A 12,833-nucleotide genomic window follows, 5' to 3' on the forward strand; every position below is an offset into this window, starting at 1 on the left:
AAGGCAACTATTTATTTATTTATTTGAAGCTGATTTTTTTTTTACAAGCGTTTTTTTTTTTTTGGGGGGGGGGGGGGTTGGAAATGTAATGTATTAATTTATTAATACTGTGTATGTTGATATTGTGTATGTGCATGTATGTGTAATATACTTTTTGGCCACAAGATGGCGCTAGTGAACACTCTCCATAATAGGAAGTTTTTTTACACTTTATTTAACTTGTAACAATTTCCTGTTTTTGTGAATGGACGTAGCCGCCGTTCGCGGTTACGTCCATTCACTCCAGGCACTGCGATTGGGTAGAGGACCGCTCGGTCCTCTTCCCCAATCACATAGCACGGAAACCCGACGGTAATGGCGGCGGTAGCGGCGCGGACACATGCGGAGCGGCGGCAGGAACGCGCGACGTATTAAAACGTCATGTTGCCATTAATAGGCTAAAGCATGACGTTTTAATACGTATGCTTGCCATTAAATGGTTAAACAGAACTCTTTGGAAAGTTTAGTTAATATAAGTGAAAGTTTAAGTTAAAGGAATACTATCGATACCCAAGTGTTCTAAAATGACAAATAATATCTAAGTAGCTGTGTAAACATTTTCCTACTTTTCATGTTAAATATCAGAGGCAAAAGCTGTAATTTATTGAGGGTAGGATTTAGCTATATTGGGACAAATCAATTGCAGAAGGGGTGTCTGCTTCAATGCACAGCCAGAGTTGCATATCAGACTACAGAAAGCAAATATCAAACATATCAAACTCTGAATGCAAAAACAGTATGAAAAGCTGTGACAATTAGTTACATTTCCTCTGCTCTCTCCAGACAGGTCAGTCAGAAACACAGGACACAGGAGCTGCAGCTGTTGGGAGCTCTCACTCTGTCACACACAGAGCTACACATAGAGTTAGCTGATCAAGTGTGAGGGGAATTTCCCCTCTCCTCATGGCTGTCAGTCGTCAGTTTTGGCGTCAGTAAACTTTGAATGTATTTTGCTAACAGTAAACAAAGAAGTTGCTACTAAAATGTATACACCAGTACTTAGCAGCACTTCCCAAACAATTCCTGTGTCAATTGAAAAAAATATGTGAATCGATACTATTCCTTTAAGTTTAGTTACCTTAGAATCCGTAGGGCTACACAGAGCACAATGGAGTTGTTCCTAGAAAAAGAGGAAAAGTCACTTTCACAGTCCTGATTAATTATAAATTTCAGTCATCCAAGAGGAATATTCCTAAAGATGCATCTGTAGCACAATGTCACTGCTATACAATAGACGGTCACACAGCCTCAAAATGACTGCAGAGTGTGGTTTTAAAGAGAGTCTGAAGCTGTAATGGATTGCGGAGACACCGCCGCGTGGTCTTACAGCGGGGCGGCTGAATCTGCCTTCAGACCGGCGGTTTCTCCGCAGCGGCATGCGTCTGGTTTGTCTGAGCCTAGTAGTGCACACAGGTGGAGAGCTACTCGCGCGCGCGCGCTAACAGGCAGGCCCTTTATGCCAATAGGAGAGGGATCAGCTGATCAGGACGATCAGCTGATCCCAGTGCAGTAGGTGATTGGTTGAATGGGACTGGGCGGCGCTGAGGAGCGCTCTGCTATATATACTTCTCGTCTGTCAGTGGCTGGTTGTCTGCCGTTGCGAATGCTTATGTGTTAGCACTCAGACCATAGTCAGATCCTTCAGTGTGTTTGAACCAGATGGACCTGGGAATTCACACTTAGCCAGATTACTGTGTTATTGCTGTGTTATACTTTAGACCAGTTCCAGGGTGTTGAGACCACAGACCTCACACCCAAGACTAGGGATACTGTATTATTACTGTGTTATACTTTAGACCAGTTCCAGGGTGTTGAGACCACGGACCTCACACACCAGATTAGGGATACTGTGTCATTGCTGTATTATTCTGTAGATCAGTCCCTGAGTGTTGAGACCACGGACCTCACACTCCAGACTAGGCCTCTGCTTGATATCTGTTATGACCTATTGCTCCCTTGACTCTGCTCCTGCTCTCTGATTCGGTACCTTTGCACATCTGATTACCTGTTGCCAACCCTGCCTGTCCCTGGTTACCGAATCAGCCTTCTGTCTCTGTACTTGATCTGCTCTTGTGTTGCCGACCCGGCCTGACCGACCCTTCCACCTGTGACACACCCCCCCCCCGGTGGAGTGTCCAGTAGCTGCAGGGGCTCCCTGTCTCTCAGAGGGACCTCTCTGCAATCCAGTCAGGGACTAAATCTCATTGGAGTCCTTTGACTGCAGTATAGTCTGATTCACAGCTGTTCAGGGAATCACTGACTCTTTGTATCTCCAACCTTCCAGGAGATACCCATTATACGGTCTAGGGTCACCTGCTCCTCAGGTGGTCCAGACTCATATACAGTTGCACCAAACACTTACACTTATCAGGTGTCCAGAGGTTAGTTATACTTGTATTATTAGTGATTCTGCAGATCATCAATAATCAGGTATAAATCTGTATTCTTGGTGATACTGCAGATCACCAATAATCAGATTCTCTCTGTGTGCTGACACCGATCGTTACAGAAGCATTACAAAATATCTGTTTTTACTTACAATTCTTATAATGTAGTATAGTGGTAGCTGAAACGCCACTATCCCGCGGCTGAATGATCCTAGAAAGATGTCTCTTCCCCCCCAAATCCCCGGGGCAGAAATCCACGACTTTCTTGGTCGTGGATTTCGCTGCCCGGGGAGGCAGAGCTATCCGCTCTAGCTCTGCCTCATGCGCATCAATCAGCTCATGGATCTCCGCCTCCTCCCCGCCCCTCTATGTGAAGGAAGACTGAGAGGGGCGGGGAGAGGCGGCGATCAGCGCCGATTGACAAAGCAGAGGCAGAGCTAAAGTGGAAAGCTCTGCCTCAAACAGGAAGTGATCCCCGGAGTTTGCCCCAGGGATTTGGGGGGCAAATAAGGAACAATCAGCCGCGGGGTAGCAGAGTTTCAGCTACCACTATACTACACTATAAGAATTGTAAGTAAAAACAGATATTGTAACGCTTTAGACTCTCTTTAACCTATTGCGGACCACCGCAGTATAAATCTCTGGCGGGCAGGGGCACTGCAGTTCTGACCGGACGTAAACTCTACGTCCCATTGACCGAGCGCCCCTGCCCGTCTCCACCGCTGTCACCGCTCGGTATGCGCGGAAATCTGCTGCCCTGCCGCCTCTATGACGGCAGAGCACTGTGCGCCGGGCAGGAGCCGTTTTCATTGGCTCCTGGCCCTGTCATTCATGTAAGCCGTTCCTATTGGCTTACATGGAGTGACAGGGTCAGGAGCCAATGAAAGTGGCTCCTGACCGGCACAGCGCTCTGCAGTCATACCGACGGCAGAGGGAGCAGCCTGCGGTGGGGACAGAGCGACGTGCCCGGCGGGAGCGGCGGACTTTAGCGGCGATTCGTCGGGAAGCAGCGGTTTACGGGACCAGCACCCTCCAGCCCCCTCTGGTCCTTAAGGGGGCAGAGGGTGCTGGTCGAGAAGTGGTTAAAGTGTGCATCTGGTGATTGTGCAACAATGCTGTAAAGTCATACAGAAGTAAATGAGATATTTTTACTTCTAAAGGTACAAAGTTTTATTTGTCACAGAGTACAGATTAATGTGTCCAATAATGAACTAAATGAACTGAGCATACACAGAATGCCCCAGCCATGGGAGCAAGTGAAAAGCAGACACACGGACGTTAGTGTGTTTAGGCCTTCAAAGATTGTGATTTGCCATGTCAGGGCAGAGGGAAGTGAAGGGGGCCCAATAGGTTTGTTCAGTATCGGGTCCAAAAATTTCTAATGGTGGCCCTGTTTTATGTTGACGTAAAAACATTTTGTTACATGCTAGTTAAAATAAGACATGTACCATATTGTTTTGGCCATACATTGGTCTGCTTCCCGAAAAGGGTCAAAAAGGTCCTATTTTTAACACAGGCAGTGAGCGGTGTTAATCAAGTGTGTTAGAAGATGGGTCTTCCTAACCAACAGTAAGCCTGGCTTCAGAGCACAGGAAGAATAGTGAAGAGGTGTTCCTAAAAATGTAGGTAGGCTTCAGTGCCGCAGTAGAAAGCCCTGGAAAAATGTATAAAAAAGGCAAAGGTTTTCCAAAATAGTGTCCCTGTCTTTACCTCAGAGTAAATACAGGAAAGACTAGACAGACATCTTCCTAACAGTAGGGTCATCTTCTTAGAGGCCCAAAGCCCTTGAAGGATTGGTTATAACAAAATACAAAACACTTTGACCTCAAGAGTAGAGAGGCAGTAAACACTGGGGAGGTTTTCCTAAATATTTATTATGAAAGCATTTTCTTACCTCAGTTCCTTTTGTTACTTCATCACGGCTTTTAGCCTGTAAAATAGAGGCTTAGATAATCATGTGAATCATAGACTGCAGCAGAAATAAACATCTACATTAAGAATCATAGATAAGCCAGATTTCACCTGAAAACAAGTTCTATTTTCATCTACAGGTGTGTGTGTTTAAAAGATCACACATGGGGAATTAACAAAAATGTTACTTTTGCTGAAAGAACCTAAAGGTCCGTACACACGTTGGACTGGAGGCAACGACGGGTCTGTCGTCACCTCCCGCTGGGTGGGCGTTCCAACGACAGTCCGGCGTGTGTACGCACTGTCGGCGGACTGATACGGCTGTTTCTGAGTGATCCGCCGGGCGGATCGCTCAGAAGCAGCCGTATCAGTCCGCTGACAGTGCGTACACATGCCGGACTGTCGTTAGAACGCCCACCCAGCGGGAGGTGACGACGGACCCGTCGTTGCCTCCAGTCCGACGTGTGTACGGACCTTAAATGTTTTAAGCTTATCTATCAGTTTGGCTTTATACATTGCAAAGATTAATGCCTAATCTCTTGCCAACCCATCAGGGAGGATCGGCAGCTCACGTACACATTCTAGATTATTGGTCAAGGTGGCCTACAGCATGGTAGGATTGGAGCATCTGGACAGTCTTCTGACAACTAGAGTTGGGCCGAACCTCCGATTTTAGGTTCGCGAACTTTCACGGAAGGTTCGGGTCGCGTTAAAGTTCACGAAACCGCAATAGACTTCAATGGGGATGCGAACTTTGAAAAAAAAAATTTATGCTGGCCACAAAAGTGATGGAAAAGATGTTTCAAGGGGTCTAACACCTGGAGGGGGGCATGGCGGAGTGGGATACACGCCAAAAGTCCCCGGGAAAAATCTGGATTTGACGCAAAGCAGCGTTTTAAGGGCAGAAATCATATTGAATGCTAAATGACAGGCCTAAAGTGCTTTAAAACATCTTGCATGTGTATACATCAATCAGGTAGTGTAATTAAGGTACTGCTTCACACTGACACACCAAACTGTGATCCCGGTACCTTTAGTTTTCACTACTGTGATTGTGTTGCGTCGTAGTCAGTGACAACTACTAAAAGAGGGCAGATATTATTTGCTGTTACTGTGGCTAAAGACAAGAAATTTCAGCTTTCTGTCCATCCTTGAAAGTCTTATCTGGTTGCTGATTGAAACTAATTGAGAGGAAGATTAGGCCAAGGACCTCCTAGAGATGTTGTAGTTAGAATGTATCCAGATATAAAAGTTGTTCTTAAAGGACTACTGTAGGGGGGTCGGGGGGAAAATGGGTTGAACTTCTAATGGTCCCCTGCAGACATGCTGTGCCTGTGCAGCCACTCACCGATGCACCGGACTCCACCTCCGGTTCACTTCTGGAATTTCAGACTTTAAAGTCGGAAAACCACTGTGCCTGCACAGCGGTGTCCTTGCTCCCTCTGATGTCACCAGGAGCGTACTGCGCAGACACAGACCATACTGGGCCTTTGCAATACACTCCTGGTGACGTCAGCAGGCGGGAAGGCGCGGTTGCGCAGGCACAGTGATTTTCCGACTTTAAAGTCTTAAATTCCATCGGTGAGTGGCTACACGGGCACAGGATATTTTGGGGGGACCATTAGAAGCCCTGGGTAAGTTCAACTCATTTTCCCCCCGACCCCCCTACAGTAGTCCTTTAAGGAATCACAGCTGGATCATGAGTGACTACTAGCTAGTGTTACAGTAAGGGCAACAGTACAGCGAAAAAACATGTAAATTTTGTGGCACTGTTTTTCTACTAGCACAATTCATTTTTATCCAAATTGCAATCAACCGGCTGCACATTTTCATTCCGGTGTCACTCTTATACCGTACGGATCGCAACACAATCACAGTAGTGAAAACTGAAGGTACCGGGATCACAGTGCAGACCGACTTTGCTTATGATTGCATTACCTAGTGGACAAGGTCCTTAGTCTTGGTCTTCCACTTCAACATACTGAAATCAAAGCATCCGAACATTGCTGACCAACACCCTTCAGTACCATTTCAGTACCGGACAAGTGGACAGAATCACAGGGAGTTCACTCACTTGCACTTTATGGTGCGTTTCAGGTGAATCTGATTCCTCCTCCATCTAGGAAACATCGAATCATGTGAAACACGGCATGAAAAAGTATTGGGAAGCACTAGGGCATATTATGTTTCTGTAAACCTCAAAAGAATAACCAATTTGGGAGGGCCACCTCCTGCCACAGGGAACACTAGACCAAAAATACTTGCAAGAGGTCTCTTCAAACAGGTATCAAAATGTATTGAAAATATGTCATAGGTACCCACATAAAAAAAACTCTATCCTCCCTTAAAAATGATACACGGCCATGTATTTCACAAGTCAGCTGACTTTACACACTTACATTCACACACCTAGCTAACAACAATAGCTACACACATCTAGCTTAACAATTGTTGCAGGATCTGTGATGTGCAGGCAATGCACTAATTGGAACAGACATACTTTAGCCCAACTAACAGTATAAGGAAATATCCTTGACACCTTGATCTCTGTGATATATTTTTTTGTGGTGGCAATCACATACTTCACAGTTAGTTCTTAGTTGCTATTGTTGTTAGCTAGGTGTGTGAATGTAAGTGTGTAAGGTCAGCTGACTTGTGAAATACACGGCCGTGTATCGTTTTTAAGGGGGGATAGGTTTGTTTTTTTATGCGGTTACCTATGACGTATTTTCAATACATTTTGATACCTGTTTGAAGACACCTCTTGTAAGTATTTTTGGTCATGTGAAACACACCGTCCCTGACTCTGTTGGTTTGTTTGATACTATATAAGTAGAAAAAAAACAACGTTTTGTAAGAAATAATACCTTTTAATGGCTAACTAATAGAGTTAAATGATGCAAGCTTTCTGGGATCTAGTCCCCTTCTTCAGGCATATTTCCAGATGTTGGCTGAAGTAAAACACTGATGCAGATAAATGGTAAACACGAAGATGACAGTTGTGCTGGTTACTGTTTATCCGTTAGGTGTCAGGTGATCAGCAGGCTGGAGCCAGTGAGTTAGTGCAACCATACATGAAATCCAGCAGGTTTCTGAAGATCATAAAGCCAAATCAATCATGTTACATAAGGTGTCATGAATCCTGTTCCACAATTTAAACCTTCTGTTAATGTCTTGAACATTTTCATAAATTTGTACTCAGAAACTTTTCTTGATTGATCATTTTTGAAGTTACCCTTAAGAACAAGTACTTTTAGATCTTGCATGCTGTGTCCTGGTTCACAGAAGTGTTGGCCCAACTTTTTTGTTTGATACTGAAATTATACTGAAGTGTGGTGATCAGCAGTATTTGAATGCAGTGTTGCTCGGATACCCCTTTTCAAAATCGGAATTGAATTCGGATCCGGATACTCAGATATCCAGATCCGAATCGGATATCCGATTCTGAACTTTTGGGTATCCGAGCAGAATCAGATATCCGAACACAATATCCGGTCGGTTACGGATATCCAGATAGAAAACTGGAAGTGGCTTTTAAAATGCTTCAAAAACATTTTTTTGAAGGTAAAAAACCTCTCTCTCTCTCTCTCTCTCTCTCTCTCTCTCACTCTCTCTCTCTGTGCCTGGATGCCTCTGAAATGAATTTTGCCATTGAAGACTTTAATACCTTCAAACAAGCTCTCAAGACTCACCTCTTCACGCTCGCATACCCCCCTACACCAGCACCATAATATGTTCTGTTAGACCCCCTCTCAAAAGACGCACCTGTTGTCTCCACCCCACCCTTTAGATTGTAAGCCTCCGGCAGGGCCCTCCTCCCTAACGTATCCAGCTTGATTATGCAATCTTACTCACAACCACCCCTCTTGTAGACTCGAACAGTATCTATTTTGACCTATGACACTGTATTGTTATCAAATCATTTGCAGGATCTTGTTTTGTTGTGAGTTTCCGCATGTTCTACCTGTATGTTAACCCATTTATCTATTGTGCAGCACTGCGTAATATGTTGGCGCTTTATAAATACAATAAATAATAATAATAATAATACTCGGATATCCTAACTAACTCTGCACCCGGATTTCGCATTTCAAATGGAAATCCAAGTTTACTCGGATAGTGCTCTTCGGATTTACAAAGTTATCCGAATTCCAATTCAAAGTGCGGATAGTGGAAAAAATTTGGATTATCGGGGTAGTTCAGATACCCGAATATTGGATGAGCACCACTATTTGAATGTTCCGATTTCCATATGCTAAGTTGAAACACCAACACTAGATACAGGGGCAAACCCAGGATTTTCAAGAGGGTGGGGGGGGAATCCTGAAATGTCTTTCTCAGACAAGCACAATACAGTATAATAATATGGTAGGACATCATGCTGGGTACACATAATGCCATTTCCTTTTCGACAGGATCTGACAATTATTTCCTTAATGTCCGATCTGCTCCCAATCGACAATGGGATCGATCAGGAGCAGTTTGGGTACAGATTATAATGAGGACAGCCGGCATAGGTAATGAAGGTGAAAGTGAAGCATTCGCACAGCTGGGTACAGGACTGTGTTCATACCTGACTCTTTTAAGTTCCCCAGAGATGTTCCATGTTCTGTATACACTAGGGATGTGCCGAATATCACATTTTGGGTTTGCGAATTTTGAATGTGAATTTCCGCAAAAATTCGCAAATAGCAGAATCCGGTGAATCTCCATAGACTTCAATGGGCAGGCAAATTTTAATACCTACAAAGACTGGTCCTGGCCACAAAAGAGTGATGTGTGCATGATCAAAAACAGCAGCTCCTGTAAACGGCACTCATATACAAGGATGCAAAATGACCTCCATGAAAATATACAGTGTGAAAACAAATGCTAGTTCCAGCTCTAGAAAGATAGAAAGATCAAGGAGGAAGATTACCCGTTTGATAGCTGAGACCAGTGCAGAACCCTCTCGGTGCCCCTCTTAGAGGAACTAGCGTTTGTTTTCACATTGTACATTTCATGGAGGTCATTTTGCATCCATGTGTATGAGTGCTGTTTCCAGGAGCTGCTGTTTTAGATCATACATATTTTTGAGAATATTTGTCTTTGCTTATTGTAGCATTAGTGGACTGGTATGTATGCCCATGCTATTTTTTTGAATTGCCAAATTATTATATATGGAGAATCCTTGTATTACATGACAATGCTGTGTCAGCCCCATACCCCCCCCACCGGTGTCTTTGTGAGATTTGAAATGTTTTTTATTGAGTTTTTAAAGTCCTGAATAAAGGAGTTTCTATATATTGAAGCTGCTATGTGTTGCATAGTGGTTTTCTGAATCCTCTACACAGTTGCCCTTTTCTTTGTTGCTAGTTCAATGATGATGTATCGGGGCGAATGAGAATCCACCAAATATTCACCTGAGGAGAATAAAGCAAATACGCAATATTTGCTACAGAAAATTTACCTGGCGAATACTTCGGCCCATCTTTAGTATGCATGCTGCTGCTCCATCCAAAGTAAACTGTAGCAGGGAAAGAAAGGGGGCAGTACTGCGAGCTGCAGGATGCCTGCAGATCTTCTGCTGTCTCAGCTTGTGCCTGTGCCCAGACACTGCACTGGCCCTGGTCTGAGGGGGGATTGTGGGCAGCTGTAATCCCCCCCCACGCCCCATGTTTGCCTATGACAGTTACAGTAGCATAGACGAGTCCTCTCTGTACAATAGGTGACAGTAAGTGAGACTCTTCTGGACTGAATTATGCCTATTGTATGTATTTATGTAATACCACTATTAACCTCCCTGGCGGTAAGCCCGTGCTGAGCTCGGGCTATGCCGCCGGGAGGCACCGCTCAGGCCCCGCTGGGCCGATTTGCATAATTTTTTTTTTTGCTGCACGCAGCTAGCACTTTGCTAGCAGCTTTGCTAGCAGTGCAGTGCCCGATCGCCGCCGCTACCCGCCGATCCGCCGCTATCCGTCACGCCTTAGCCGCCCCCCCACCCCTCAGACCCCGTGCGCTGCCTGGCCAATCAGTGCCAGGCAGCGCTGTGGGGTGGATCGGAGTCCCCCTTGACGTCACGACGTCGATGACGACGGGGGAAGCCCTCCAGGAGATCCCGTTCTTTGAACGGGATCTCCTGATCTCCGATCGCCTCCGGCGATTGGAGGGGCTGGGGGGATGCCACTGAGCAGCGACTGTCATGTAGCGAGACTTTGTCTCGCCACATGAAAAAGAAAAATGTTTTTTTTTTAAAACGCATTTGCTGCCCCCTGGCGGATTTTTTGCAAACCGCCAGGAGGTTTAATATATATATATATTTTTTTTACTGATGTAATTCCAGTGACTACTGATCTGGCTAATGATTTTTAGCATAATATTTTATTGGTGCAGAATACATCATTTTCATATATACTTTAGGACCTTCAATGAACTAGCACTTATTCACTAAAGGAAAAATACTTACATCGCAAAGTTTAGACTTTGCCAGTTCACTTAGTTTCTCATTAGATGCCTGAAATAAAATGTATCACGTATGTAAAAGTAAATAAATCAGAAGACAAGACACAAGAATACTGACCTCCACTCCTGCTGTACCCATTTATCTGACAAAGTATCAGCTCCTAAGCTTTCCAAAACATATTCTGTCCATGTTCTGGATGTAGAGGATTTTCACCAAACATGTCAATATTAGGTGACTTTACAAGTTTAGTATTTGTTGCTCCACAACAGCACCAAGCATAATGGAGGCCATACACAGAACAATAACATCAGTTGACCAATCTTTTAGATAGAGCAGATTAGTACAGGCTTAATGAAAATTAATAATTCACAAGATTGATGATCATAGCTTCATTTTCTGGCTATCTGGCATTGTCTAGTGATAATGATGTTCTTGTTGTTCACATGGATTGTTCTAATGCAAAGTTACTATGTTGTCTAATTTGATCTCTGTCGATTAAATCTATGTTATAGATCATACAAGACTGATTTTTATTTTTAAATCTATCCTCCAGCTCCTGCTCCTCCAGGAGGAGGAGATTAGCAGTGCTGTCCAATGCCCCAGTGATAAGAGCTGTGCACGGGAGACAAGCAGTGTGAAGTGATGGAAGATGGAACATTGTCATTGGAGCCAGCTGTCATGGCTGCTATGTTCCCACACGTGCTGCCCCATCGTAGATCCCTACCGGATCATAGAGGAGCAGCACTGAGCAGGCAGCATGAACTGATGGAGGAGGAGAATTAGAGGTAATGTGATGCAGTGGGGAAGATTTATCTAAAGTGGTGCAAGGAAAATACAAGCAAAAGTCAAGCAGCTGCTAAAAGCAACCAATCTCCTTTCTGGGGTAGAAAAAAATACATTTTCTAACTGGTTTCTCTTAGGCAGCACTCCATTTTACTTCCAGGTTGCTTTGCACCTGTTTTAGTACACTTTGCCCAGTCTACTTTATCCCATTACTGATTTCCCTATCAAAATAGTTGTGTCACGGTTTCTATCTCACATCTTCCTCCTGAACACACATATTTCCTATTAAATCAAGCTGCCCCTATTATGTAATAGCTTTAACCTACTATATTTTTCGGACTATAAGATGCACCTTTTCTCCCACAAAAGGGGGGAGAAGTCAGTGCTTCTTATAGTCTGAATGCAAGGCTTCTGACCACTGGACACCCGGCATGAGGTCAGGATGACTGAGGACAGCAGTTCAAGATTGAGGAAGCCCCAGTGTTCTCCTCCTCCATCACCTGCGTCCTCCAGTGTCCATACATGCAACAGCTGTTGCTCCCATCAATAGGAAGTTGCTGCGGACACATGCACCAAACAGGAAGAGGGCGCTGGGCCTAACCGCCAATCACAAGGCTCACTGCTGTTTGCTCCTTTGCTAATAGGCACCGACGCTCTCAATGGCGGGGCAAAGCTCCATCATTGGGGCCATTCACTGCACTTCCTGCTACTGCGCTGATTGGTCCCAATGATTATGCTTCATCCCACCCTTGAGACCATCGGGCATCTGTTAGCGAAGAAGAAAGGAGTAGATACCCTTGTTATTGGTAGTTGGGGCCAGCGCCCTCTGCCTGATTGGGGAATGTCTCCTCAGCTACTTCCTAATGATGGGAGCTGTGGCTGTAGTATGTATGGACATTGTAGGACAAAGCCACCCTTTGGCTTCCCATGGGTGCAAGGATGATACTCTGCTGCCACCGGGGTTAATGTGCAGTGGAAGCGTTAGGGTCACATACATTACCTGTCCAGACAGCACGCCGTGCATCTTCTTTCCACCAGACATCCTATTATTTCCATGGCTCCCCCGCAGCGGTATCGCTATCTTCATGACATGCAGGCATTATACCTCACTGCGTACATATGCATGCAGTATCATAAAGGTAATGTAGATGGAGGGGTAAAGTATGTGAACCTAATGCTCCAGCTGCACATACTCTTCATCTTAGAGGGCAGAGTCTCAGTGCTGCACCTATGTGTAGACAGAGGGATGGAAATCTTGGAGGTAGAGTCTC

At 44.8% G+C, this 12,833-nt stretch overlaps 1 protein-coding gene across 2 annotated transcripts in view; it reads right to left on the reverse strand.

Moving 5' to 3' along the window:
* The window catches only part of LOC137528641 (uncharacterized PE-PGRS family protein PE_PGRS46-like), a 30,557-nt gene that overhangs the window by 13,271 nt on the left and 4,453 nt on the right, over positions 1 to 12,833 (reverse strand). For both annotated transcript variants that reach the window (XM_068250048.1, XM_068250047.1), the window contains exons 3-5: positions 10,783 to 10,830; positions 4,321 to 4,356; positions 1,118 to 1,159 (exon numbers count right to left, since the gene is read on the reverse strand). In XM_068250048.1, coding sequence (XP_068106149.1) covers positions 1,118 to 1,159; positions 4,321 to 4,356; positions 10,783 to 10,830 — 126 coding nt within the window. The remainder of the gene's footprint in view (positions 1 to 1,117; positions 1,160 to 4,320; positions 4,357 to 10,782; positions 10,831 to 12,833) is intronic.

Source organism: Hyperolius riggenbachi, chromosome 8 (genome assembly GCF_040937935.1).
Source record: "Hyperolius riggenbachi isolate aHypRig1 chromosome 8, aHypRig1.pri, whole genome shotgun sequence".
NCBI classification, from domain to species: Eukaryota; Metazoa; Chordata; class Amphibia; order Anura; family Hyperoliidae; genus Hyperolius; species Hyperolius riggenbachi.